General features: G+C 55.7%; 3 protein-coding genes and 1 pseudogene across 7 annotated transcripts in view; 2 read left to right on the forward strand and 2 right to left on the reverse strand.

Moving 5' to 3' along the window:
- Nucleotides 1-5,707, reverse strand: part of DGCR2 (DiGeorge syndrome critical region gene 2) — an 86,736-nt gene extending 81,029 nt beyond the window's left edge. For 2 of the 4 annotated variants that reach the window (XM_054675727.1, XM_054675726.1), the window contains exon 1: nucleotides 5,095-5,430. In XM_054675727.1, the coding sequence (XP_054531702.1) occupies nucleotides 5,095-5,173 (79 nt within the window). In that variant the 5' untranslated portion in view covers nucleotides 5,174-5,430. Of the gene's footprint in view, nucleotides 1-5,094 lie in introns of all 4 variants that reach the window. The other 2 variants (XM_530360.7, XM_054675728.2) reach the window with 2 other exon arrangements.
- LOC101059564 (testis-specific serine/threonine-protein kinase 1-like) lies at nucleotides 5,391-8,860 on the forward strand (annotated as a pseudogene).
- Nucleotides 8,861-13,262: 4,402 nt separating this feature from the next.
- Nucleotides 13,263-19,829, forward strand: TSSK2 (testis specific serine kinase 2). 2 transcript variants are annotated; one of them, XR_008541772.2, is made up of 3 exons: nucleotides 13,263-15,438; nucleotides 17,745-18,155; nucleotides 19,461-19,829. XR_008541772.2 is itself a non-coding variant. In XM_001165103.5 (1 exon), exon 1 carries the CDS (start codon nucleotides 14,383-14,385, stop codon nucleotides 15,457-15,459), a length of 1,077 nt encoding a protein of 358 aa, XP_001165103.1. In that variant the 3' UTR covers nucleotides 15,460-15,605. The 2 variants fall into 2 exon arrangements, 1 of the variants encoding a protein (XP_001165103.1); XM_001165103.5 differs by lacking the exons at nucleotides 17,745-18,155; nucleotides 19,461-19,829 and having other exon boundaries at nucleotides 14,383-15,605.
- Nucleotides 16,912-27,633, reverse strand: ESS2 (ess-2 splicing factor homolog). Its single transcript, XM_515236.7, has 10 exons — nucleotides 27,364-27,633; nucleotides 25,588-25,756; nucleotides 25,399-25,494; nucleotides 22,723-22,892; nucleotides 22,480-22,597; nucleotides 22,027-22,160; nucleotides 21,099-21,201; nucleotides 20,206-20,315; nucleotides 18,026-18,141; nucleotides 16,912-17,452 (listed from the first exon to the last, which is right to left on the reverse strand). The coding sequence occupies exons 1-10, from the start codon at nucleotides 27,496-27,498 to the stop codon at nucleotides 17,173-17,175; spliced, it is 1,431 nt and encodes a 476-aa protein (XP_515236.1). The 5' UTR covers nucleotides 27,499-27,633; the 3' UTR covers nucleotides 16,912-17,172.
- Nucleotides 27,634-27,918: the final 285 nt, after the last annotated feature.

A 27,918-nucleotide genomic window follows, 5' to 3' on the forward strand; every position in this document is an offset into this window, starting at 1 on the left:
GGCTAAGAGGACACGTGCACAGCTAGATCACCTGCCCTTACTGCTAAGAGGACACACACAGATCAATCACCTCCCATTACTGCTAAGAGGATCTGTGCATAACAAGATTACCTGCCGTCACTGCTAGAAGGACACTTGCACAAACAAATCACCGGCCACCGCTGCTAAGAGGATATAATCACTCAGTACTCTGGGAAGTGGGAAGGAAGGGGTGGGCAAAGTGCCCACAAGCTAGCTTGGGAAGTGGAGCAGGGAAGGCGCAGCCTAACACAGCACAAATCTTCCACAACAGCAGTCTTCATTCCTAAACCCAGAACCGCCAACTAAAACAATAACCCTGACATGCAGTGATGCCAGCTTGCCTCCACCTGGGCCAACCTGGGCTTTAACTACAGGGCTTCCTGCACCCATGAGACCTTCCCACGTGACACAGGGCTTGGCACATAGCAGGTGTTAGTGAGAACGATGGGGTGGGGTTAAGTGGGAGCAGCCTCTACTCTCTGCAATGGTTAACATGTACAAGGATAAAGGGCCATGGCGCATACAACTTATTCTCAAATGGTTCAGAAAAAAGCAATGTGTGTGAGTACACAGATATGCACATACACACGGAAGATGAGGGATAAGGCAAATAAGGTAAAATGCCAACAGTAGGGAAGCCTCAGCAAAGGATATGCAGGTGTTCTCTGCACTCATTTTACTCTTGCAACTTTTCTGTGAGTTTGAAATTATTTCCAAATAAAAGTTTTCTTTTTGTCAAGGAAAAAAAGGAAAATTCATTAGCTAGTGAAGGTAGAAAGTATATTACATCACTTTCCAACTAAACAAAATGAACCTGTTAACCCAAAAGCCAAATCTACCAGTGGACAAACTCTACAAAGTGTCACAGTACTGGCTACAGAGGAAAGCACTCCAAACTCAGGAGGATTTGGCAAGGCTAGGTGCAAGCTCACCTCTCCAGCTACTTCTGAACCTCGGTCACTTTTCCTTGTGATGAAAATATGCACTCTCTCCCTATGCACCAAACCCCTGTGCTACTTCACATGAAAGAAAACTCTGGACTCCAGCCGGGGAGAGGTGGCTCACACCTGCAATCCCGTAACTTTGGGAGGCCAAAGCAGGTGGATCACTTGAGCCCAGGAGTTTGAGACCAGCCTACATGGCCAACATGGTGAAACCCCGTCTCTACTAAAAATACAAAATTATCCCAGCATGGTGGCGTGCGCCGTAATCAAAGTTACTCTGGAGGCTGACACAGGAGAATTACTTGAACCCAGGAGGTGGAGGTTACAGTGAGCTGAGATCCCGCAACTGCACTCTAGCCTGGGTGACAGACAGAAACTCCATCTCAAACAAAAAACAAAAAACAAAAAACAACTCTGGACTCCAGAGCCAAGGTGCTGTGTTCACTTCTCAGCTCCCTGAGATTTGATCAGCTCAGCACAGCTGCCTACTGAAAGCAAAAGAGAAAGAACCCTGCCAGCTCCACCTGGGTCTGAACCCACGCTCTGCTGCTCACCAGCTGTGTGACCTTAGACAAGTCACTTGCCTCTCCCAGCTAGCTGTACCAACAATAGAAGGAAGACGACCTTCTAGTCCTGTACCTTACCAAGGGGCCTAGCTGAGCACAGGCCCTGTACAGGACCAACAACCAGCAGGAAGGGACCAGGGTGCACCGGCATTCAGAAGGCAATTTTTTCTCAGCTATGTATGGTGGGTTCAACCTGGATAGAGCTGTGGCTCATGATATAATTTTGTTTCACAATTAAAGCTAGAAAGAAAAACGGTTTTAGAATCAGCAGTCGATGCTGCCTTCTCTACACAGATGGAGAAAGGGCCAATGAGACAGTATCACAATCAGTGGTCCCCAAATCCCCCCACCATCTCACTGTCAGTTACCTCAGCAGTAGTCTCCAACCGTTCTTCCTCATCACACCCCCAGTGATCATAACACACATCATCAGTGGTCACATGGCCAAACACAGAAGGGATTTGGCAGAGGGTGAGTGGTTCTGTCCCTCGGACTGGAGTATCCACATGGAAAAAGATTCTGCACCCTCACCTAGAGGACCCTGGGACCTAACAGGGGACAGAGGCAGTCTGTGGCTCCACCTGGGGTTAAGGAAGCTGTTCAGAGCATAATATGAGGTACTCCTGTGGCTGGGCTGGAGACACACAGTTGGAGTGCACAGACCCCAGTCACGGCTGCATGATGGGGGGAAGGCCAGACTCCTACGATGAAATCTCATCTCAGCCTTAGCTTCATGAGTGCTCTGGATTTCAGCTTCCCCATCTTTAAATGAGGCTAAAAACAGCATCTAGCAGGGACCCCTTGAGAGTTAACATATGTTAGTGCTTAGAACAGTGTCCGGCACATGACACATCTTAAATCAAGTTCAAATGTGCACTTAAAAAAAAATTGCTGGGCATGGTACCTCAGGCCTGTAATTCCAGCACTTTGGGAGGCCAAGGCAGGTGGCTCACCAGAGGTCAGGAGTTCCAGACCAGCCCGGCCAACATGGCAAAACCCCATCTCTACTAAAAATACAAAAATTAGCCGAGCGTGGAGGCGTATGCCTGTAATCCCAGCTACTCGGGAGGCTGAGGCAGGAGAATCGCTTGAACCAAGGAGGTGGAGGTTGCAGTGGGCCAAGATCACGCTACTGCACTCCAGCCTGAGCAACAGAGCAGGACTCTGTCTCAAAAAAAAAAAAAAAAAAAAAAATTGGTGAAAGGTCAAGTACAGCAAGCACTTGCTGCCCCATAACTCCATGAAGGGCCTTCCACCCTGCCCTGTACCAGAGAGGAAGCCCAGGTGGCTTGGCCTCATCTTCAGGGACCCCACCAGGCAGGAGTCAGAAAACACCCTCCTGAGAAGTGGGCTCTGACTGGTACCTTCCTCATACTCAAGTATGCTTTTAAGGCCGGAATCCCCACAGAAAGAACGCAGACTAAGACCAGAGAAGCCCCAGCCTCTTGCAAGCACCAGCCAGGCAGATCCCTGCAGCACTCTCAGGAAGGACACATGGTGAATGTGTGAAGAGGCACACGCGGGCATACAAGGAACACATCAGGCCCAGAGGCCTGCCCTCCCTGCCCAGCCAAAGCCAGGAAGCCAGCTGCAGCTCCCGGGTTCTGCAGGGCAACTCAAGACGCCTCCAGGGGTAGCTGCAATGTTCTCATCTGGAGAGTCATGGAATCGAAAGAATAAGTTTGCTCCCTCTACCAGATCCACCCCACCCATGCCCTACTCCGACCTCAGTGTGAGGTCTCCTGTGACACCCTCACTGCTTCACAGGTACAAAAAGATGGCCACCTCCACTCACCTCTGGGACCCCACACTCCGGGGTATTCAACACACAGGAGTGTGACAAGTGACTTACACCTGGCCTCTGTTCCACATCAGGCACTCCTAAAAGGAGGGGCTTGTTCTCGTCACTTGGATTCCCTAGGGATGGGCAGGGGGCAAGCACCCACAGGCACTTTCTCAGTTGCTGCTGGCCAGTTGGCAGGCTATGTGAAAAGGCTGGCAAGGAAAAAGGAGTCGGGGACGTCAGTCACCTCTATCACCCAGGCAGGAGATGCTGGGCCTGGAACCAGAGGCACCCCAAAGAAGCCAGGCATAATATGGCCTCACCTGAGCCCGGTGACCTCATCTGCAAAACTGGGACTCAAGAATCAGAAAACGGTGACCTTCTACCTCTCTACAGGTACATACATGTTTTCTAAAGAAGTTAATCACAAGAATCCACAAACCCATTGGTTCTGACCTCCAAGAGCCTATATGATACCCTCCTCCACAGGTAGCCCTTTTCCTGGCTTCTGTTCTTACCAAGGCCACCCCACAACTAGTCATCCCGCTGCCCAGAGAGCAGCCAAAAGCAGTGAGCAACTAGCTCTACATGGGGAGACCAGAGAAGCATCACCGAATCTGTCCAGGTTGAGCACCGGTCAGGGCCTTGGCCACCAGGCAGGCACTAGGGAGGAGGCAGACATTCCACACAGATGACACAAGCGCAGAGCCAAGAGGTGCGGTGTATCTGGGCTGGGAGCCTGGCTAGGGCACAGGAGAGGGCCACACACCCCGTGCTCCCACACCCAGGTCATCAGAGAAGATGGCCCTGGCACTTCTGCCTTCATGGGACCTTTCCTCCATTAAGAAATATTAAGAATCATGCTTTTTCACTGTATTAGTATAAAGATGACTGTATTAATATACATACGAAAACATTTTATTTGACCTAAAAGTTCATTTTTTTTCTGCTGACTTTAAAAAAAATAAAATAACATTCGAAGGCTACTAAAAGTACCGTGGGCAAGTGATACCAGGATTCCTGTGCCTGATGGATACATCGGCCCTGCATTTAGGGAGTTTGATTTTTTGGTGCAGTTCAAGGGGAGGTACACTGAAATAGGTAGAAAAGGGTCTCCTGGTTGCCACGGTTCTGATTCCCCACCACAGACTTAAGAACACACTAGCTCCGAGGGGAGTTCCAAAGCACGGACTCATTCATCACATACACGCAGCACGGCTAAGGGCCCCGCACAGTGGCGAGGTCTCTGCTCCCGGGACGCTCGCGCCGGCCACACAACGCTAGGCTGACTCCTGGTGCCTCCTCTAGGCCCGGTGGGATCTGAGGACTTCCTTAGTGCAACGTCTCACTGAATGACAGCCACAACCACCGCTGTCCAGGCGAGGAGTTTCCAGGACTGAGAGGCTGGCACTAGGCCACTGCTGGGAGGACGTCTGTGAAACCAGGTGCCCCTGAGAGCCACTGTCCCCAGCCCGACTCCGACGCTGGACTGGCGGGAGGGTGCGCCCGTGGCGTAGCTCCTGGCCGCCGCCGCTCCCGGGAAGGGCCCAGAGGCAACATCCTGGACAGCAGAGCTGCACGAAGTCCGAGGCGCCGCGAGCCCAGGTAAGCTCCAGCAGGCGTCCGCAGAGAGTGCCAGGCGGCCCGCGAGCCAGGCCCCGCCCGCCCCTGCCCCAGGCGCGGCCCCTGCAGGAGGGCGCCGCGGGTGAAAGGAGGTCCCGGGGCGACCCCGGCCCCGCTCGCCGCCCCGCCCCCACACCGCCCCCATCGCGCGGCGCACCTGGCCGCAGCGGCTCGGTGACAGTGAGCACGAGCAGGAAGAGCAGCAGGAAGGCGCCGCTGTCTGCCTTGGGCACCATTTATCCTCCGTTCATCGTCCCCGGGGCGGCTGCGTGACCCCGCTGGGAGGCCGGACCGGGCCGGACTGAGGGTCAGGGGACCGTGCCAAGCGGAGGGTCAGGCGGGGCTGAACCTGGGCGAGGCGCGGAGAGGCGGCGGGAAAGAGCTTCGGCTGGGCCGCGGGCTGGCGCACACTCTCGGCTGCAACCTCAGGCTCCGACTCCAGCTGCGCGCAAGATGGCGGCCGTCCTGCTCGGCTCCGCGCCGCGCCGCCCCGCCTCCCGCCCGCGACGCAGGCGCCGGCCAATGACCGTCAAGATGGGGGGCGGGGCCAGAGCCAAAGACCTCCGAAGAGGGTGAGGCCTAAGGTCGCGACGGCGGAGGGCGGGGACCTAAGGGCGGGGACTGAGGGGCGGGCTCTAAGGGAAGGGCGGGACCATACGGAGTGTGGCGTGCCATTGGTTAAGCAGAGAGGCAGGGCCGGGGCCGGGGCCGGGGCCTGAGCGGCGGGGCCACCGAAGGGTGTAGGGTCTCTGGACACCGGTTAGGGACGGCGGGCGCGGGACCACAAGGATGGACATCGAAAGGCGCGGGGCATGGGGCGGGGCGCCGAGGGGTCGCGCGGGTGGAGAGCGGAGAGAACGAAGTGGGAACCTGGCTGGGACTCCAAGGGTCTTCACACCTGCAAGCTCAGGTCCCGTGAGCAGCCCAAAAGTGCGCCCCAAAGGGGTGTTTTTAAGGCCGAACCGCTGTGGAGGAGGGAGGGCCTGCCGGTTCTGAGGGTGGGGAAAGAGGAACAGGAATGGCCTAAGAGAGTGTCAGGCAAAGAGAGACCGGGAAGGCCAGGTCCTGGAGACTGCAGCGAAGCCGGCTCCCTGGAGGACCTGCCTACACAATGGCTAGGGGAAGGCCACATGTGCAGGAAAGAAAGCTAGGCAGAGAGGAGGCTCAGCGCCCCTGCGAACAGTGCTCCAAGTGCCACTTCTCCCCTGTCATCACCAACAGGGTGAACCTTGGAGGGCAGTGTCGGCGAAAAGAGTCCAACTCTGTAAAATATTTGAAGACATTTCTTCTGAGCCAATATGTGACCAATAGCCTGGGACACAGCCCCAGGAGATCCTGACAAGTGCCCAAGGGGGTAGGGCTACAGCTTGGTTTTATACATTTTAGGGAGACAAGACATCAATCAGCACATGTAAGATATACATTGGTTCAGTCGGAAAAGGCGGGACAACTTGAAAGTGGGGGGTGGAGGGGGGCTTCTAGGTCATGCGGATTGGCAGTTGGTTCAAAGAGTTTATCTAAAGACCTGGAATCAATAAAAGGGACTGTCTACATTAAGGGGTTGTGGAGACCAAGCTTCTTAGGCAAATGAAGCCTCCAGGTATCAGGCTTCACAGAGAAAAGACTGTTAATGTTTCTTATTAAAAAGTGCCAGACTCTGCCGGGTGTGGTGGCTCACGCCTGTCATCCTAGCACTTTGGGAGGCCAAGGCAGGCGGATCACCTGAGGTCAGGAGTTCAAGATCAGCCTGGCCAACATGGTGAAACCACATCTCTACTAAAAATACAAAAGTTACCCAGGCGTGGTGGCACACGCCTGTAATCCCAGCTACTCAGGAGGCTGATGGCAGGAGAATCGCTTGAACCGGGGAGGCAGAGGTTGCAGTGAGCCAAGATCATGCCACTGCATTCCAGCCTGGGCAACAGAGCAAGACTCTGTCTCAAAAAAAAAAAAAAAAAAAAAAGGAAAAATAAATAAAAGGTGCCAGACTCTAGTTAATTCTCTCAGGAGAAAAGACCTTGAAAGGGATAGGGATTCTCTACAGGATGTAGATTTTCCCCACAGAAAACAGCTTTGCAGAGCGACTTCAAAATATGTGAAAGAAACCTGTTTTGCAGTAAAATACTTGTTTCCTTCCGGGCCTGCTGTCATGCTGGTATCTTACTGCCACAGAGTCTGTTGTCAGTCTTCAAGTCTCTGTGTCGATGTTACACTGCTTAGCTGTGCCTGAAGCCTGAAGGGAGGAGGGATAATGAGGCCTGACTCCCACTTCCTATCACGGCCTGAAATAGTTTTTCAGGTTAAGTTTGGAATGCCCTTGGTGGAGAGGAGGGGTCCATTCAGATGGCTGGGGGGTTAGAGTTTTATTTTTGGTTTCCAGGAGACAGTAGTTGGGGTGTCCCCAGCGGGAAGGAGAAGGAGGCTGTCTGGAAGGAGGAGAACCAAGAATGCACAAAGGCCTGGCAGTGGGCAGTCAGGGTTAGGGAAGAAGGTGAAGGAGCAGAGAAAAGGGGGAAGGGCCACGGCAGGTGGGGACCCAACCCAACATGAGTGACAACCAGCCCGCCCTACCAAGTCATCCTGAGGGGCCCAGGGTTCCACTTGGCTCCTGTGAGAAAGGGGTGCTCACTCCCTCTAGGTGGATGAGGCCAAAGTCAAATCCAAGGCTAGGATAGTCATGTGACTCCTACTCCCCTAGGGCGTAGCCCGGAACAAGTGCTGGACACAGAGCCTGGCACAGCAGAGGGGCTCCACTGCCAGAAAAAACAATGGCCACACTCTCCAGTGCTGCCCCTGCTGCTTGTACTATCCTCAGAGCAGCCACCAGTGCTCAGGGTGGCATCCAGGCCCCGCCTTTAGCACCCAGCCCCAGATCTGCCCTGGGAGCCCAGCCAGGGCCAGAAAAAAAACTAGTTCATTGAGTGCCAGGGAGCCCTGCCCAAGGACATGGCGTGCAAGATGTTCCACTAACTCTCCTCAGCCATTAAATACTGCCACGACCTGGACATCGTGCACCAGAACCTCAAGTGTTAGAACCTTCTCCTCGACAAGGACTTCAACATCAAGCTGTTCTACTTCAGGTTCTCCAAGCTCTGCCTGCGGGATGACAGTGGCCAACAGAGATTAAGCAAGAACTTCTGCGGGTTGGTGGCATATGCAGCCCCCGAGCTGCTGCAGGGCATCCCCTACCAGCCCATGGTGTATGACATCTGGAGCCTGGGCATGATCCTCTACATCATGGTCTGCAGCTCCATGCCTTACGACGACTCCAACATCAGGAAGATGCTGCGTATCCAGAAGGAGCACCGCATGGACTTCCCACACTCCAAGAACCTGACAGACGAGTGCAAGGACCTCATCTACTGCATGCTGCAGCCCGACGTCAGCCAGCGGCTGCACATCCATGACACCCTCAGCCAATGCTGGGTGCAGCCCAAGGCACAAGGACTGCCCTCTATGGTCTTCAACAAGGAGGGGGAAAGCTCCCAGGGAACTGAACTCTTGTGGACCCCTGAACCTGGCTCTGCCAAGAGGTCTGCCACCAAGCTGGAGCCTGGGGAACAGACACAGCCCGAGGGACAGCCTGAGACAAAACCTGAGGGGTTGGCAATGCAAATGTCCAGGCAGTCGGACATCCTAGGCTTCCCCAGCAAGCCGTCGACCAGGAAGAAAGAGGAAGGGCCCCCCAGCAGCCTCCAGAGATGCGCACCTAGTGAGCCGTTTGTGGCCCAGTGTGCCAGCGGCGAATGAGATGGAGCTCACGCCTTCAGGCCCAAGCTCTGAAGAAGTCAAGGCACAAACCAGAGAAGGAAGACAGTCCTGGATGAGCCACTGTTTTCATCAATTTCTTCTCTCTCCCCTTGAACTTCATAACCGACATTGCTAAAGGAGCAATAAATCACTATATTAATGCAGATGCCAAAGTGAATGTCTTTGCCTCAACTGACTAGTCCTGGGCTCCCCTCCACTGGTTTCCCACTCAGATTGTGCAATGATTCCTCGTTCGCTTGGGAAAACACATCCCAATGTGCCCAGTCCAGACCATGACCTCAGGCCCAGGCTGGGGCTGGGGCTTGGGCTGGGGCTGGGAGAGACCTGGAGGGGCAGGGGCCAGAGCTGAAAGGTGAGTGAGGAAGCCGCTGCCTCAGAAGGGACGCCCCCAAGTGCGGTGCCGGGGTCGGGAAAGGGCAGGGAGAGGACAGGACCAAGAAGCGTGCCGAGGTACCCCTGTAGAGGAGCGCAGGCTTTATCTGCAGTTGGGACTGAGGGTCTGGGCAGACCTCTCCAGCCCCACAAGGCTGCCAGTGGGGGTTGCGGGAGGCTGCAGAGGGCAGGTGGCCAGCCTGTCAGCCAGTCCTGAGCTCCCTACCCTGCTGGGCAACTCGTTCATTGTGCTCTGTCCATCACAGGCCCCCTGTGTCCAGCCAGCACCCAGCTTTCAACAGTGCCGGGGTCACCGCACCCTGTGGTCATTCTCTAGCCCAGGAGAAATAGGAGGCTCTGCTGGATGGCCCAGCCACACTCCAGCCTGAGCATGTCCCACAGTCTTGTGTGGTCTTGACCACATCTTGTTGTCCCCGTCCCAGCCTGTCCCGGGGGACGACACCCCTGCATTAGAAGTTGACACTGGCAAGTAGGATACGACAGGCAACCACAAAGGACAAGCGCTTTCAGAATTACCTCTCCCATGGCCTCTAAGTGGATGGGGCCAAAGTCAAACCCAAGGCTAGGACAGTCGTGCGACTCCCACTCCCCCGGGGCGGGGCCTGAAGCAGGTGCTGGACACAGAGAATGTCAGAGCAGAGGAGCTCCACTGCCAGCAACATCGATGATCACTGTCCACAGTCTACCTATGGTCACTTCTCTACCTCGGCAAGACCCCAACCTCAGTCCCCTTGGAGAAGTAGGGTCTAGTGAGAGCCTGGACTGGCCCTCTTTGCGCTCTTCCCCAAGTCCACCTGCCTCCTCATGTTCTCACAGCCCCCTTCCAGGTGGTTTAATTTCAGGCCTCCACCCCAACCCTCCCGCCACCTCCGACAGTGTCCAGAGCCATCCCCCACCAGCCTGGCTCCCACTGCCCAGCGGGGAGGAACCTACCCTGGCCTCTGGGGTCCTCCTGTGGCCCAGTGCATCCTCCCCTGGCCTCTGGGCACCAGGCCTCACCACTGCGCCCCCATCACACACACGGCCCATAATCATATAGGGAACTCGCCCCTGCAGACTCTGTCCAGCTCGCCAGGCTCAGCTGAGAGGCTGAGGCCTCCATAAAGCCTTCTAGGGGTTCTCAGCAGCCTGCCACTGTGTACTCTGCCAACAGGCCTCAAGGGGCCACCCTATTTTTCCCACCAAGAAACTCATGGTGGAGAGGGAGCCCAGAGTGCTGGGATGGGGGCCCGGGTGGGACATCCTGAGGAATGGCTCTTGGGGCCTCCTCCTCAATTATCCCCGCGGACCTGCACTGGTCCTCAGGGCAGTGGCTGGCAAGCAGGTCTGGGAGCCTCACTGTAGCTCAGCCAGGTAAGCCCGGGTGGGAGGGGCTGCAGGAGGAGTTCCTGCTCTGAGCTTTACAGCTGGAAACAGCTCAGAGGGAGTGGGCCACCTGTCTGAGATCACACTGCCCAGGGCAGGAGGCCCAGGTGACGCCTCCACAGGTGGCCTCGCCATGCCGGGCGACTCCTGTAGGTGGCTCAGCCCTGGCTCAGACCCCTTCAAGGATTCTCAAAGGTGCTAGGACCAGGACCTCAACAGGGCCCTCCATGGCCTGTCCGTGCTCCTGCCAAGCCACATCCCTTCAAACCGTCACATGTAATAGCTATCCTCATCCCTCTCCACCTGGCTAGTTCCTCAGACCTCAGCCTTCCCCAGCTTCCCAAAGTCCAATCCCCAATTCCCTGTCCTCACAGCACCATGGTTCTGATGCGTGGCACAGCCACCATCGCGCACACACACTTGGCGTGATTGAGCCTCCCTCGCCTCTGGGCTCCAGGACGGCATGGGTGGTCTAGCTCATCAGTGTACCTCGGCATCCAGGGCAGACCCTCAGTGCTTGGGGGACAAATAGGTAAAAAGGTGTCTACTTTATAAAGGATAGGAAGGTTCAGAGGGAAGTGGATTTCTCAGAGTGTGCAGGTACCTTGCTCACAGGACTGCAACCCTAGGAGCAACGCTGCAGGTCCCCAAGTCGAATCCAACGCTCTCTGTCAAACATACCAGGAGTGCCGGCCCTGTGTGTGCTTCCTGGATGAAGCGGCCCGCTCCATGCCCAGGCAGTTCTGCCTCTGCAATGTTGACACCTGCCTCTTCTGGCATGTCCCCCAAGAACCAGAGAGACCCTCAGGAGGTGAAGAAGTAGAATGCACAAAAAGAGGGAGAAGGCATTGGTAGGGTCTGGGAAGAAGGCAGATATGCAGCCAGGGCACGGTAGCTCATGCCTGTAATCCCAGCACTTTGGGAGGCCGAAGCAGGCAGATCACTTGAGGCCAGGAGTTCGAGACCAACCTGGGCAACATGGTGAAATCCCATCTCTCCTAAAAATACAAAAATTAGCTGGGCATTGTGGTGCTTGCCTGTAATTCCAGCTGCTCGAGAGGCTGAGGCATGAGAATTGCTTGAACCTGGGAGGTGGAGGTTGCAGTGAGCCGACATGGTGCCAGAGCAAGACTCCATCGAAAAGGAAGGGAAGGGGAGGGGAGGGGAGGGGAGGGGAGGGGAGGAAGCAGATATGCAGAGAAGTGTCCCAGATAGGGCATTTGGGGGAGCAAAGGAAAGGGTCAGGGGGTGGTAAGTGGGAGGTCTCATGCTCCTGGGTCCTGGCCTGCAAATTTTCATAGCCAGCCCCTTCTAGGACAAAAAGGAGTGAAGTGTTGGTCATTTCAGCCATAGAGGCTCCCAGGAAAAAGGAAAGCATCAAACTAAAGCTATTAACCACCGATGCTATAAAGAGCTTCGGGTGGGACTCTGGGAGGCTGTCACTGCTGGAAGGCAGTCACTGTGGGCACGTTGGCCCATCCTGCCCATCTGAGCCTCTCAGCTTGGCATCCTGACTTTGGCTGCCCTGTTTCTGCAATCCTCCCTAGTGACCTCCAAACACAGGGTGCTCCCTGTGTACTCCAGGTGGAGTGGGTCCACACAGCCATGCCAGGGCCAAGATGTCACATCTGTCTGACATGTCCTGCCCCTCTTGTCAACCCTGTGGAGTCTGCTGATCCCCAGCACCCCAGCTCCAACATCACTTCCTCTTTGAAACCTTCCAGGACTAAACCCCACCTGGGAACAGGCCTTCCTCCCTCTCCCCTAAACACTGAACACACAGCTCATCTGTCCCAGCTGCTCCCTGTGAATCCAGGATGCCTGTGATGGATGACAAATGAACATCAGTCCAACGCACCTGAGGAGACATGTACAGGATGCCACATTTCCCAAAGCACAAATCCACACACCAGCACTGAAACAGGATGTTCACACTGCAGGTGCAAAAGGCAGCCCGAGACGTAAATGCTACCCAATGTCAGGGTTCCAACAGGCGACTGCTGCTCACTCCACACAAAGGCCCAAACTGACGTGATTCAGAACCCCCTCCTCACCCAGGTGCCTGGTCTTTGCAGTGCATGGCCTGGGCGCTCTCAGCCCCAGGATTCCCTAGCACCAAGGCCCATCCACTCACAGACTAGCAAACAAGACTAAGACCTGACCTTCTCTATCTCCTGCTGATCCTGAGGCCCACCCTGGCCCAGCCTCTTCTCATTTGGTCAAAGGCACTGCCCCCCCCCCTCACCTCAAAGCCAATTCTACTCTCTCTGTCTCTCTCTCTCTGCCACTGACCATCTTAAAACACAACTGGGACGGCCCTCCTCCTGTCTTGCACCTGCAGGGGCAGGCTGCCGCTTAGAGAAAAAGCCGAGACTCCTTCACTTCCCTCCTACTTCCAGTCACTTTCAGAAAAAGCCCTCTCTTCTCCCAGGCTCTCTGCTGCCTGGGTGCCTTCCTGCCGCCTCTACCCAAGGGAGGCCCTGCCCCACCCCTCAGACATGCAGCCACCTGCCCTGGACCCTGGGCACCCAGCTGGCATGCACTGCAGCCCCGATCCACCCATATACAGGCCCTTGCTCGCTGGAGCAGCAGCGACTCACCTGCCCGGCTCTCTACCCTGAGGGGCCTGCCGCCTCTGCTCCCAAACACAGAGCTGCTTTCGTCTACCAGGCTTGGCACCACTGCCAGCCTGACTGGTCCAGGGCAGTCCCTCCCAGGTACCACTGTTCCCAGAACCAAGCCAGGTCCAGCTGCATTTTCTTGAGGCCCAATAACGAGAAGCAGACAAACTAGGAAAGAAGGGAATTTATCACTGTAACTGGATACAGGGAGAAGGCTGGAGATAATTCCAGCAGACCAACTCAAAGTGCTACAATTTTCTTAGTGTTTATATAGGTTGGGGTTATGTGCCTACATGCAGTACAGCAATCACCTAAGTCTACTGGTAACTAATTTTGTTTCAAGGAGAAGGTCAGAGGCAAAAAAAATGCTTGCTAAGTCCGATTAAAAGGGGCCCAGTGCCTTCAAGGCCTGTCTACTGTGGTACCGGAGTGATTATTTCGATTTTATCTCCTTTACAGCTTGGTCCAGAGAGCTGCCTTAGACTATCCAATCAATCTATTCAAACAGCTGCCTGTTCCCCTAACTTGTCTTCAGATTTTGTCGACCCGAGATGGGTCCTGGCACTAGGAATGTAAAACCGTTCCTATTATTTTGGCTTGCTCCAGCAAAAGAGAAGCCCATGCAAGGCTCCTGCTGACCATGTTTCATTTCTAGCTTTGATGTCTGGGCACTGATTTCCCTAGATTTAACTATGTGCTCAATGGTAAGGCAGTGCTGTGGAAATCTGTCTGTGTAACTGGGGTGCTATGCAGGCCTGTCTGGGTGACTGTCAGGGACAACTGTCCTACCACACCAAGGACACAGCCCTGGGGGTGCTTTTCTTCATAGCCCAAAGAAGCTGCAGGAAACCCACCCTAGTGGGACAAAGACCAATGCAGGGTCAGTCCCCACAGCCAGGTGATGCAAACAGGCTGGACGTGGGCCGCCTCCCCTCCAGCTTGACTTGTGACAGGGAAACCAACGCAAGCAGCAGCAGCAGGGCCACCAGAGTCCTGTCCTGGGGACAGGCTTCCTTCCAGCGGGCGGGGAGTGGGTGCTCCTGCCAGACCAGCCTGGCTTCCACGGTTCCAGAGACCCTGTTCCCCCTCAGCCCAGTCCCCGCCCCCACTCCTTGGCTTTATGAGTTCATTGGCTGAAGTCACCCAGAGACAATGCTGAGTGTTCCACCCCTGAGTGGAAGCCCAGCCCAGGGCAGCCCAGCCAGACGCCTCCGGTAGTGTAAATGAGGACAATGCCTGCTGGCCCACATGACGGGGGGATGTAGACGGCAGCGGCGCCAGTCGCTCCTGGCACCATGGACGATGCCACAGTCCTAAGGAAGAAGGGTTACATCGTAGGCATCAATCTTGGCAAGGGTTCCTACGCAAAAGTCAAATCTGCCTACTCTGAGCGCCTCAAGTTCAATGTGGCTGTCAAGATCATCGACCGCAAGAAAACACCTACTGACTTTGTGGAGAGATTCCTTCCTCGGGAGATGGACATCCTGGCAACTGTCAGCCACGGCTCCATCGTCAAGACTTACGAGATCTTTGAGACCTCTGACGGACGGATCTACATCATCATGGAGCTTGGCGTCCAGGGCGACCTCCTCGAGTTCATCAAGTGCCGGGGAGCCCTGCATGAGGACGTGGCACGCAAGATGTTCCGACAGCTCTCCTCCGCCGTCAAGTACTGCCACGACCTGGACATCGTCCACCGGGACCTCAAGTGCGAGAACCTTCTCCTCGACAAGGACTTCAACATCAAGCTGTCTGACTTTGGCTTCTCCAAGCGCTGCCTGCGGGACAGCAATGGGCGCATCATCCTCAGCAAGACCTTCTGCGGGTCGGCAGCATATGCAGCCCCCGAGGTGCTGCAGAGCATCCCCTACCAGCCCAAGGTGTATGACATCTGGAGCCTGGGCGTGATCCTGTACATCATGGTCTGCGGCTCCATGCCCTATGACGACTCCGACATCAGGAAGATGCTGCGTATCCAGAAGGAGCACCGTGTGGACTTCCCGCGCTCCAAGAACCTGACCTGCGAGTGCAAGGACCTCATCTACCGCATGCTGCAGCCCGACGTCAGCCAGCGGCTCCACATCGATGAGATCCTCAGCCACTCGTGGCTGCAGCCCCCCAAGCCCAAAGCCATGTCTTCTGCCTCCTTCAAGAGGGAGGGGGAGGGCAAGTACCACGCTGAGTGCAAACTGGACACCAAGACAGGCTTGAGGCCCGACCACCGGCCCGACCACAAGCTTGGAGCCAAAACCCAGCACCGGCTGCTGGTGGTGCCCGAGAACGAGAACAGGATGGAGGACAGGCTGGCCGAGACCTCCAGGGCCAAAGACCATCACATCTCCGGAGCTGAGGTGGGGAAAGCAAGCACCTAGCATGACAATGGCCCCGTTGTGTGTGGTGGGGGTCGGGGTTGGGGGGCATGGTGCAGTCGGCCTTCACGTAAACTAAGTAGGCAGGTAGGATCTGAAGAAGGCACAGGTGCAAGTAAAATTCGTCAATTAAACCACTATTTTGATTACGTTCCATTAGCTTTCTTCCACTTAGCAGCAAAGACGTTCCTTACTGACCACCAAATAAACCACAGGGTGTGTGCAAGCATCAAGAGTGCCCAGTGAGGAGTGTTTTTCTCTGGGACTCAGCCAACCGCCCCACCTGACACACAGTGGTCTCCGGCCTAGGAGCACAGGACAGATGCTCAGGTACAGGCAGACTCACAGTGTGGCCTGGCCTTGTGGGGGACAAGAGGGCCTCTGCCAGGGTCCACCCACCAGGCCCACACTGTCTCCCTCTGACCTGGCCTTGTCCCCAATGCCCTGGGGCTGGCCAGCTCCAGTGGTCCACGACTCCCCCTGGCTTCCTGCAGTTCAGCCCCCTCTGACCTACCCCCACTCCCTCACAATCCCTCGCTCAGCATCCTCCTCTTCCTCTATTTCCTGGAGTCATGTGAGATTTCTGTCCTCAGCCCTCAAGTTCCCTGCCCTGTCCTCCAGGGGCAGCCCCAGCTGAGACCTCCCCGTGTGCCCTCCAGTGGCTCTTCAAGCTGCTCAGCAGCCCTTGGTGATGGCACACTGGCCGGTCTTTTGTGCTTCCTGCTGGGTCACCCATTGCTCCCAAAGCATGCGGCCCACTTGCTGGCCAAGTGCTCCAGGTGGTCAGCACCTAGACATGCTCCTCCCCCTTCCCTCCCCACTTCCTGGGGGCTCCCTTGGGATAACGTGCACCCTTTCCTAGGGGATAAAGCACCGAAGGCCCCACGTCCCCCACCCCTTAAGAGTCCCAGCCTGATCTGTCCAGCAACCCACTGTTATCTGAGAGCTCCTGTTGGTGGAAGTGACAAGGTGAGGCCAGGGCCAGCAGCATAAGATGGGCAGTGCCTATAGCAGAGGGGTGAGTGGGATAGTCCCACCCCATGAGCTGGAAGCCAGGTGCTGGGAGAAGGTGATGGCTGAGATCACCTGATATGCAGCCCCCACACAGTCCTATAACCAGCGCACCTCACAGCCGGCAAGCCCAGAGTGGAGGCTGCAGACCTGGGCCCAGAACCGCAGGGGAACCTAAGGGTACAACTTCCAAGGGCTCCATTTCTCCTCCATATCCCCCCAGAGAAGCAGAAAGCACTGCAGGATGTGAGCTCAACTCAGAACACAGGTTCCGAGTGCCGCAGGAAGCGACGCCAGTCACCCGGTGCTCCCACAGCCGCCCCACCTGCAGCTTCCTCACCTGGGGCGCCCCTCGCTTCAAGCCCCGCAGTCCCGAGACGTGATGCAGGCCCCAGGGCAAGGCTAGGGCTCGTGTGGGGAGCAAGATGGAGAGGCAACCCCCCAGACTGTACCTAGGTGTTCTTTAATGACAGTTCAAGGGGCCAATTAAACAGCAAACAGCTTGGCAAGGCCCTGGGGTGTGGTGTGGGCACGAGTGCCTTGTGCCAGCCTGGCCCCAGCACAGCCCCTTTCTCCAGTGACTCCTGGTATAGTCAACAGCTTCTGGCCCAGGCCTGGGCCCCGAGAAGGCTGGAGTCCTCTGCTGGGTGTACAGCTGCCCTGCAGGCTCCGTGAAGCGTCTATGAGCCCAGCCCAGGCCTGGCTCTAAAAGAAGTCCGAAGCTTTGCGCCGGGCAGGGAGCTGCAGCAGGTTGTCCGTGATGGAGGCCGGGTCCTGTGTGAGAGGGGTGCGTGTGGCAGAGCCAGGCGCCGGTGTGCTTGTGGGGGTCTGCAGCCCACTGGCCGGGGTCTTGAGGTGGGTGGAGCGTGCTGGGGATGGTGTGTAGCTGGCCCGCAGGGCCCGGTCTGTGTACTTGCTGGCCGTCCTGCTCACAAGGCGCTGTAGGGCTGGCGACATGGCTGGGCTCAGGCCTTTGGGGGTGAGGCTGGGGTGGAGAGAGGCAGGGTTAGGTGGGCTGAGAGCTGCCGGCAGCAGGGCCTCCCTTGGCTCCCAGGAAGAGCCTGGGCAGAGACACAGTCACTCTGAGCTGAGGAGGACGGCACTGCCAGCATGGCAGCAAATGCGGGGGATCCCTGAGGTCAAACAGCAGCGCTCAAGTCAAACCTGAGGTCAAACAGCAGCACCGCCCTTGGCTGTGGGGGCTGGGGTGCACCCCCAGGCCTCTGAGAGTTGGAGTCCCCACCCCTCTCCAAGGCGAACGATGACTCTCTCCACAGGGCTGATGAAAGCTCCCAGCAGGACCACACGCCTAAAGATGCCTCTTAGGGATGGGTCAAAGAGGACGTGGAGGAAAGAGAAGATGGAGGGGGCCTCTCATCCTGTCCATGTGCGGCCATGCTCTGGATAGAGGAGCTGCCACAGTACCCACTGCAGAACCCCGCGGACCTGCCCTGGACTCTGCCACGTGGGCCATGCCTCCACACGGTCAGGGCAGGGGCCGAACAGGAGCAGGCCAGAGCCACCCTCCCACTTCCCCACCAGCCAGGCGGCCCCTCACCTGGCCAGATTCTCCGTCACTCTCCGCAAGGCTTCCTGCTTCTTGGCCCGGTTCTTGGCAGCGGCCTCGTTGGCCATCTTCAGCCCCAGCCGCTCCCTGCGGCCTGGCTCCAGGATCTACAAGGTAGCAGGTGTGTGGGTAGCTGCGCCAGGCCTGCCACACGCCAGGCAGCCCCTCACACAGAAAGCCACTGTGGTGGGTGCCAGCCTCTCTTTGTTGCCTACAAAACCCCCACAACCCATCACCTCCCACTAAAAGCCCCTGGAAAGCCCCAAACCCCATCTGACCTGCCCAAGGCCCAGCACTCCTCACCTGTCTTCGTGTTCCTCCCAAAACCATGACCTCTGACAATCTCTCAGGAAAAAGAGGTCTGTTTTAGTGTTTCCCTGATTATCAGAGTGAACATCTCTGTCTTTATCGGCGCTCTGTATTTCGGGCGCTTCCCTGTGTGCCTGTGGCCTATTCTGCTCTCAAGGGGCTCATTCTCCTTTTCTGCTGCTGTCACTCAGAAGACCCTTGCCAAGACCTTGTGTCAAGTCAACTGCGCTACGCTGTGCACGTTTTTTCACTCATTTACATTTGTTTCATTTATAACATTTTCTGCTGTATTTGTTATTTTCATTTGTGATTTCTTCCTTTGCTTTTATGTTTAGAAAGTCCCTCCTAACTTAAGATTAGACTACAGGCTGGGAGTGGTGGCTCACACCTGGAACCTCAGCACTTTGGGAGGCCAAGGTGGGAGGATCACTTGAGCTCAGGCGTTGGAGACCAGCCTGAGCAAAATGACGAGATCTCATTTCTACACACACACACACAAAATTAGCTGGGCGTGGTGGTGTATGCTGTTAGTCCCAGCTACACAGGAGGCTGAGGCTGGAAGGTCATTTGAGCCTAGGAGCTCAATGTTACAATCAGCTATGATTGCACCACTGTTCTCCAGCCTGGGCAACAGAGTGAAACCCTATCTGTTAAAAAAAAAAAAAAAAAAAAAAGAGGCGAGGCACAGTGGCTCACGCCTGTAATCCCAGCACTTTGGGAGGCTGAGGTGGGTGGATCACGAGGTCAGGAGCTCAAAACCAGTCTGGCCAAGGAGTTCGAGACCAGTCTCGCCAACATGGTGAAACCCCATCTCTACTAAAAATACAAAAATAAGCCGGGCGTGGTGGCACGCGCCTGTAGTCCCAGTTACTTGGGAGGTTGAGGCAGGAGAATCACTTGAATCCAAAAATCAAACTAAATATTCGCCACTATTTTCTTCTGGTTGTTTTATGGTTATTGTTTTTACATGTAACCTTTTCACCTTTCCACAATGTATGCTGCTACACATCCTAAGGACCCAGCTCCCTTCATTTCTAAATACTCTGCTATTCAGTGCAATTTGAGTTGCCATCTTTATCGGGCCCTAAATTCTGACTTGGATCATGGTTTGTTTCAGAATTTCTCTTTTTACTGTTGGCCTGGAGACTCGGGAAGCAGCGGCAGGCATACCTCAGAAGCACCTCAGCCCTTGCCTTGCGCTCTCACATTGGACAGCACGGCATCCTCTTCATTATCCCTCTTGCACGTTTGCCGTGGTTATCCTTGTGTCCCAGACAATTTAGAACCAAGGTAACCAGAACCTCTCCCCATGTTTTGTCTGAACATGGGTTACCTCTACTAAGTATCCTGGGGAAAGGCCCGCAGTGGTATGGGGAGGCCTGTTGTATCTGACCCAGCCCACGAAGAGCCTCCCCTGGTCTGTGCCGGGCCTCACACACTCCACCCTGACCACTCCTACAACACCAGGCTTGAGCCGTGTAATCCAGCATGTCCCAATCGTGTTCTGTAACCAGGGGACTTCTCTACAAGCACATAGCCTCGTCCTATGGCCCTCAGGCCTGCAGAGCTCCTGACGTGTCTGTGACCATCCTGCCTCATTCATGAACAGCACCCGGCCTCCAGGATCCAGAAGGCCTAAGCCACTCCCTGCCTTGGTGTCTCAGCCCTTACACCCCCAAATCCCTCTGTGACAAGTCCACCCACCCACACCTGCCTTCAGCACCCTGGCATTCAGAAAAGCCAGCACTCTGCCCGTCAGCAGCTGGGGGCCGATCCCAGTGCTCAGTCCTGAGCCACAGGCACTCAGGGCTCCAGAGGTGTCCACCCCGGTCGCACACAGTTCCCCCATCACCACAACCCACCTTAAAAGCTGGGCCCGGTGTCCTGTCCACGTAGGGGGTTTCCGACCCTTCAACTCTCAAGGGTGTGTTCTCAACCTCCCCCCAGGTCATCATCGGGGACTCGTTCACACCTGCAGACAAAGAGCCCAAAACCACCTCAGGCCAGAGGACTCCCCACCACCCTCCCCTCCAGTCACAGCTTGTTCACCCAATGTGCAACCCAGCTAATACGAAGGCAGGCAGCTAGCCCTCTCTCCTTCCCCAGGACTGTGGAACCCTGGCACCTCCATCCTCCGAAAGGGAAATGCCAAGCTCCCAGCAGGCCTGAGGCAGGCTCAAGGCCCTACAGCCATGTGCTTAACCTACAAGCCTCTGGGAGGTCTCCCCCAACCATGCAGGAGGAGACACTCAGGCCTTCCAGGGCTCCCAAACCTCCTACAACCCCGGGCAAACCTGTGGTGCCTTCACATGCCCTGGCCTGTGACACAGCACCAGCACCCAAGAGCACAGAGGCCAGAGTGCAGGAGGGGCACCCACGCATGCCACAGGACCACCTGAGTTTCACCTCCCCCGAGGTGCTGGGCCTCCCTCCCTGCAGTGCTAGGTAGACTTAGACTCATAAGCACTGTGCACACACCCCCACCCACAGACATCACAGTAAGGACCAGGACAGGACACGTCATCCCAGGACGTCTCAGGCCAGGTCTGCCTGAGAGTCCAGCCCACCCACGGCCCCAAGCAGCCTGGACACCTGGCCTCTAGGGCCTTGTACAGACAGGAGACCAGGTCCCTGAGTTACACAAGGTGTGGGGCAGGCCAGGTAGAGGCCAGGAGTGGCCAGGGCCGACTGAGAAGCCCACCTCCCCCGGGGAGTCCCAGCAGTAGACCCACTTGCCAGTGGGCACTTTTCTCACCAGGGGCAGGGGAAGGAGTGGCAACAAATCCAAATCCACCCACTCGAGGGGACTCCTGGGGGATCAGCTCCTTGCCATCGGGGCCCACCTTGCCCTGTTTGTGCTGGAACAAGCAGAGAGGCTGGCATCAGGGGGACCGCAGCCCACGCTCGACAGCTGGCTGGTGGGCAAACACGTGGGAACATGCTGGAAACACTTCCTCTCCTCAGGGCAAGGCTGGGGCTCTGGGGTTGGCAGCCTTCTTGGAGAAAGAGAGGGAGGGCCCCTGCCCCAACCCCCCAAAAGACCTTGAGGGCCTGTCAAAGTGGGTACCCAAGCAAGGGAAGCCCCCTCCTCCCATCCAGGGAGGTGCCAGGGCCTCAGCTCGAGCTGCGCCTATCCCAGCAACTCCAGAGGATGCTGACGCCAGGCCCCTGCAAGGGGCAATGCTGATGACAGGCAATGCTTATGCTCTAGTCTCTTCCTGCCTTCTCCACTTCAACCCCGTGACTGCCACAGTCACCACCAGAGAGTATCTACTCGTCTTGCTCCCAGACTCAGAAAGCCTCTGCTCTCTGCCAACCCAGGGCCTGTCCTACCCCAGCCACCCCCTGGGGCTGGGCTCCCTCTGTGGCTCTCTGGCTTCCCTGCCCGGTGTGTGGGCGTGCAGCTGCCAGCCTGGGCTCACTCCCAGCAGTCCCTTTTCTCTCATGCCCCTGCCATCAAGGGAGCTGGCACAGATCTGGACCTACAGAACGTGTGTGACCAAGGCAGTGTTCAATGGAAGCCCACTGGGGCCAAGGAAAGACTCAGGATCCTGCCGCACAGGGCCCCAGATGGTTCCACTCACTGAGCTCTGCCAAGCTCAAAGAGATGGGAGAGATCATGCCTGCCCCCAGGCAGCCCTGCCCAACCTGGCCCATGCGGCCCTGCTGACCCACCTGCTCACCTGGGCATTGAGGGCGGCTGCCTGCTGGAGCTGGCACCTGCTCAGGGCTTGGCTGAAGGGGTCCCTAAGGAAGCGCGTGTTCTTATGTACCACCTGCCGGGGCTTCTTAAACAGCTGCTCCTCGTCAGGGACACCTGGCAGATGAAGCAAAGGTAGCAGCAGGTGTCAGAAGGGCAGCAGCCTAACGAGCATGAGGAGCTCACTTCTCGGCCAAGTCACTCCCAGATGAACAGAAGCATTGAGCAGAACGCAGGCCCCAGTGCCACTGGAGAGGGTCTCACTCACTGCTGACCTCACACAGACCTGTCCACCCTTAGACAGACCAGTACCCATCACAAGCCCAAACTGCAAGGGGGCACGGCCATACGCACCTGGAAGGCTCCTCCAAACACAGCCAGACACACGCAGCTCTACCCAACACCTCCCCATCTGGCTGCGAGGCCCACCACTTACCCTCTGGATAGTACATGAGGGAATTCTTGGCCTTGTACTTCCAGGTCTCCACACTGGCCTGGCTGCTCTCGATGGCCTGGTGCTCTGCTGATGGGAGTTCGAGATTATCTTTCTGCCTCTGCAATCACATGGGGAAAAGTGATGGTCAGAGATGCCCCTGGGCATTGTACCCATGGCCCTGGGGCTCCCCAAACACCACAGAGGGTGCCTACGCCTATGTGACACCCCAGACCCCAGAGACACCTTCTCAAACTCTTCCTCAGCCTGGTAGAGCCAAGCGTGGCGTGCCCGGCTTCTCTCCTTGGCCACCTCCATGATCTCCTGGAAGGAGGCATTGTCCTCACTCGTGTAGCGGCTCAGGAAGACATCTAGGCTGGGCAGCAGCTCCTTCTCCTCCTCCTCTCCAGCCTCTCCTGCTTAGGGGTTGTGGGAGGAGGAACACAGCACCCTTTGCAGTCAGGAAAGAGGAGGACACCCAGGCCCAGGAATCATAGCCCCCAACATGCAGGGCTGGAATCCTCTCCCCTGGTCCTGGCTTCTGCCCATGAAAGCCCACACTGCCAAGGACTCCCCATGGGGGCAGAATCCACCCACCCTGACTGCCCAGAGAGCCCTCAGGTGGTACCCTACAGATCCAGGGCCAGCTCCGCTCATGTGCTGGATGCCAAGGGAATTACGTGGTCTGATTCAGACTGGAGGAAGCAATACAGGTGTTAGAGCAAGAGCTCGTGATCACAGGCAGGCTCCTCCCCCACCAAAGTGGTGCCAGGCCTGTGGGTGCCAGGCCTCCAAATCCCTGGGGCTCTCCCTCACTCCCTAGGATTTCCTTACCTTACCCAGTCTTCTCTTCCCAGTACCTGTACTACAGGTGGGTGGTCATCGCCTAATCATCCTGACCTGAGAGCGAGCCCCAATTCCAGGGATCTCCTATGACTTAGTCCTCTGGATGGGGCCTCACAGGTGCTAAGCCACAACCCCAAACACCCCCCCAACCAACCCTGCCACCATGGAAAGTGGTACTCCCACTGAGGTGGTGCCCTGGTGCTGCGTGTGGTGGTGCAAACTTCGGTGGGGCCACCTGGAGAGCTCTGCCTTCAAGTCTAGTGACAGTCCTGACTACCTGCTACACGTGAGGCTATGCACAAGGCACAGTGGCTACAAGTTCAAGACCCATGGGATGAGGACAGGGGTCAGAAGCTCCATTCATCTCAGAGAGATAAGAAGTGAAACCCTGACCATCTCTGAGACCTGCAGAAGTGACTGCCTTTCTGAGCCTCAGTTTCCTCACCTGTAAACGTGATGATGGTTCCTACTACTTAGGTTCTGAAAAGGATTCCTATATTTACTGGCATGTAGGTGTACAGGTATTGAAAATCTGCAAATTGGCTAGGCATGATGGCTCACACTTGTAATCCTAGCACTTCGGGAGGCCAAGGTGGGAGGAGGATCACTTGAGCTCAGGAGTTTAAGACCAGCCTGGGCAACATAATGAAACCTCATCTCTACAGGAAAAAAAAAAAAAAGGAGAAGAAAAAAATCTACAAATTGCCCTGTGATGCACAGCTACATTTCAACAGATAATCAAGCTTCAAGGACAACAAGGACTGTGTTAATGGCCGAAAAAGCTGGATTGTAAAGCAAAAAATATCATGTTTGCATGTTTGTGCAAACACACAACACATCTGTGCTACTCCAGCACAGTGGAGTCTAGAAACTGATAAGAGTGATTTGTTTGTCTATACATGCACTGACATTCTACTACTGATGAAAAGAGGGCCTGACAACGCAGAAGTCCCATGGTGTGCAGAACACTTGCATTCAACAGGACTCGGAGTGCCCTTTCCTAAACCGACTACCCCATCAAGTCACGATGTTACCATATAGAGCTGTGTGTCCCAGCAAATATGCTGAAGATGACAACTCTTTCATCTGTTCCATGTGTATCTGTGCAAGGCCCACAACACCACGTGTGCTGTTCCCAACACAGAGCATACAGATGAAAGCAAAACAAGCTTCTGCTCTTGTGCAAAGGATGCCAATTAGGGAAAGAGACCATAAAAAGAAATGCCTTTAAAACGTTATGTCTTGGCCAGGCGCGGTGGCTCACACCTGTAATCCCAGCACTTTGGGGGGCCGAGGGAGACAGATCACCTGAGGTCAGGAGTTCAAGACTAGCCGGGCCAACATGGCAAAACCTCCTCTCTACTAAAAAATACAAAAATTAGCCAGGAGTGGTGGCAGGCGCCTGTAATCCCAGCTATTTGGGAGGCTAAGGCAGGGAGAATTGCTTGAACCTGGGAGGTGGAGGTTGCAGTGAGCTGGGATCACACCATTTTACTCCAGCCTGGGTGACAGAGCGAGACTCCGTGTCAAAAAATAAAAAATAAAATGAAATAAAATAAAATAAAATGTCTTGTGATGAAAAACCAAAGCCAGGCTGGAAGCCACAGAGCACCAGTGGTGTTGTGACTTTACACTGGCAGGTCAAGAAAAGTTTCTCTGAATAGGTAACACCTATGCAGAGATCTATAGGAAGAAACGCAGTGAGCCATGCAGTTATCTGGGAAGTGACCAACATGAAGGAAACAAATGGAGAGGCCCTGAGGCATCTTCAGGATAGTAACAAAAGGGGCCTTCCAACATCCATGAAGCCCACAGGGCAGGGCTGGAACACAGCAGAAAAGCCAGCGAGAGCTGGTGAGAGTCCCATTTCACAGAGGTGAGCCACGTGTGGGAGCTGGACCCAGATGTTCTACCACCTAGACCAATGTCCTTTGACTTCACAGGCTGCTATTTACGCAAGACCCCTCAGGAACAAGATGTGGCCTGCAGCCCTCTGGACCACCCCCTCAGGGCCTCACAGGCTAAGATTCCCAGGCAATCCTGACCATGTGACTTAAAGAGGACACCCTCACTCACCATCCTCCAGGCCTCGGCCGCGGGGCCTGGGCTTGTTGCCCACCACTCCAGTGCCTGCATGCACCTCAGGGGTTTCAAACGTGGCTGGAGTCACATCTAGGGGGAAGAGAGGGAGATAAGAATTAGAGTGAGCCTGAAGCGACAGTTCAGCAGGCTTTCCCCTCTCCGCCACCCACAGGGTCCTCATACAGGGTGGCGGGGGCTCCCGGGACATCTTGCCCAAGGCAGAGCCAAACTTGATGGCAATCTGGCGCATCCGTTCCAAGTCTCCATTCTCCTCGGCTTCCAGGTACTCCTTCTGTGCCTGGAGCTTCTCCACATCAGGAAAGAAATCCCTTTGGATGACCGTCTGGAGGCCCTGCAAGGAGAGATCAGAATGAAAGTCAGAGGCCAGGTGCGGTGGCTCACGCCTGTAATCCCAACACTTTGGGAGGCCAAGGGAGGTGGATCATGAGGTCAGAAGTTCAAGACCAGCCTGGCCAACATGGTGAAACCCAGTCTCTACTAGAAATACAAAAATTAGCCGGGCGTGGTGGCAGGTGCCTGTAATCCCAGCTACTTGGGAGGCTGAGGCAGAAGAATCGCTTAAATCCAGGAGGCAGAGGTTGCAGTGAGCCAAGATCACACCCCTGCACTCCAGCCTGGGCAACAGAGCAAGACCATCTCAAAAAAAAAAAAAGAAAGTCGGAGCTGCAGTCTGGGTGCTCCTGCCTCACAGGTCCACTGCTGTACATGCTAAGGCACTTGCTGAACCTCCTTCAAATTCTACTTCCCCAGTGACTGGGGCTGGATTGAGGGAGCTTGAGGGCACTTTCTAGTGGGGTTGAGCATCCATATGGTAGCCATGCTGCAACCTCTAACATTACTAAACACTCTTCTGATGTCCGTGAAACCCTTCTCTCTCGCCCTTGCTAACTGGTCATTCTGGTCATTCTCATTCTCCATTGCTGGCTCCCCACAAGCCAGACCAATGTGGGTGTTGTCACTTTCATTCCACACATGACTTTCTATTTCCAATCTAAACTTTTCTCCTGGCGGGGCATGGTAGCTCACGCCTGTAATCCCAGCACTTTGAGAGGCCAAGGCGGGCGGATCGCCTGAGGTCAGGAGTTCGAGACCAGCCTGGCCAACATGGTGAAACCCCACCACTACTAAAAATACAAAAATTAGCCGGGCGTGGTGGCGGGCACCTGTAGTCACAGCTACTCGGCAGGCTGAGGCAGGAGAATGGCTTGAACCCAGGAGGCAGAGGTTGGTTACAGTAAGCCGAGATCGCGCCACTGCACTCCAGCCTGGACGACGAGCGAGACTCCGTCTCAAAAAATAAAATAAAAATAAACCTTTTTCCTGAGTAACTTCAGCCAGTCACTACCACAAGTTGAGATTCCCAAGTCTGCACCTCCAGCCAGACCTTGCTCCCGAGCTGCATATCTGGGCACCCAACCGTCCGTTAAAGCCATCCATCTACATATCCCAAAAGGTGTCCCGAATTAAACAGGTCTAAAACCAAACTGACTTCCGCCAATCCCCGTTTCAGCTCCTCCTTCTGTGTGCGTGTGGTGGGGCGACGGAGGTCCACTCACTCGAGATGCTGTCACAACTGCGGTCTCTTTCCAGGAACCCCAGCATTCACACTTGCTGCCACCGCTCTTTAGAAAGCCCTCTTTGCCACCATCCTTCCAGTTTGTCAAACTCCTACTCACACTTTAACAGAAAATCTTCTTTCCCTGACCCCCGTCCCATACAAAGAGAGCCGCTCCCTCTTTTCCCTGACAACACTACTACAGCCTCTTCCACCACAGACGTCTTCCTCTGCCCTGTTTACTTGACTCGTGGGACCGTCCACACCCGGCTCCTCCACTTCCACGAGGAGACGGAGTGTCAAGACCCGAGAGAGGGAACCTGAGAGGAGCCTGAAGCAGAGGATGGGCCCAGAAGTCGCCGGCGTCCGCACCGAGGTCGTACCTCGATATACTCTTCCTCGTCCAGGACCCGCTGCTTGCTCGTCGCAGCCCCAGCCTCTCCCGCCTCGCGCTTCCTCGGGGGCCTGGACGCGGCGGGAAGCAACAAAGACGAAGCTGATGCGCCCGGCGTCTCCATCGCTATCCCAGGAAAAAGCTCGGGCCCAGCAGGCGCGTCACAGGGTGGAGGGGGCGGGACTGCACCATTTGCGCAGGCGCCTCCAATAGTTGGCCAATGGAAAAGCTGTGGCTCTAGAAAGCCAGCCCGCGCTCCGTTCTGACGTCACTATAAAGGCTAGACTTTATTGGAGATGTAGTCCTTGTCCTGCCCCGCGCTATTCATGCTTGTCAATGCTGTGAACACGAGGGGGTGCTGTGGAGGTGGCGGGGAGGATGCTATAGGGCGTGTTCTTCACGCGAGAAATTCTGGCTCTGCAGCGTCCAAAGGCCTTAGAATTCTAATTTCCCACAAGTAAGAACTATGTATGCTTCGAGATTATTTTACAAAAATACACACCAGGAAATTTACTTATATAGGAGTTTCAAGCTTTATGCAAGA

Source organism: Pan troglodytes, chromosome 23 (assembly GCF_028858775.2).
Source record: "Pan troglodytes isolate AG18354 chromosome 23, NHGRI_mPanTro3-v2.0_pri, whole genome shotgun sequence".
Classification (NCBI taxonomy): domain Eukaryota; kingdom Metazoa; phylum Chordata; class Mammalia; order Primates; family Hominidae; genus Pan; species Pan troglodytes.

What these genes read in the sequence shown, in the direction of transcription:
- TSSK2 (XM_001165103.5), top strand. Translation starts at nt 14,383, where the DNA reads ATGGACGATGCCACAGTCCTAAGGAAGAAGGGTTACATCGTAGGCATC.
- ESS2 (XM_515236.7), bottom strand. Translation starts at nt 27,498, where the DNA reads ATGGAGACGCCGGGCGCATCAGCTTCGTCTTTGTTGCTTCCCGCCGCG. An exon ending in CTGAGGAAGAGTTTGAGAAG is followed by an intron (nt 22,598 to 22,722) that starts GTGTCTCTGGGG and finishes ATGTGATTGCAG; the next exon opens with AGGCAGAAAGATAATCTCGA. An exon ending in CAGCCGCCCTCAATGCCCAG is followed by an intron (nt 21,202 to 22,026) that starts GTGAGCAGGTGG and finishes TGCTTGTTCCAG; the next exon opens with CACAAACAGGGCAAGGTGGG.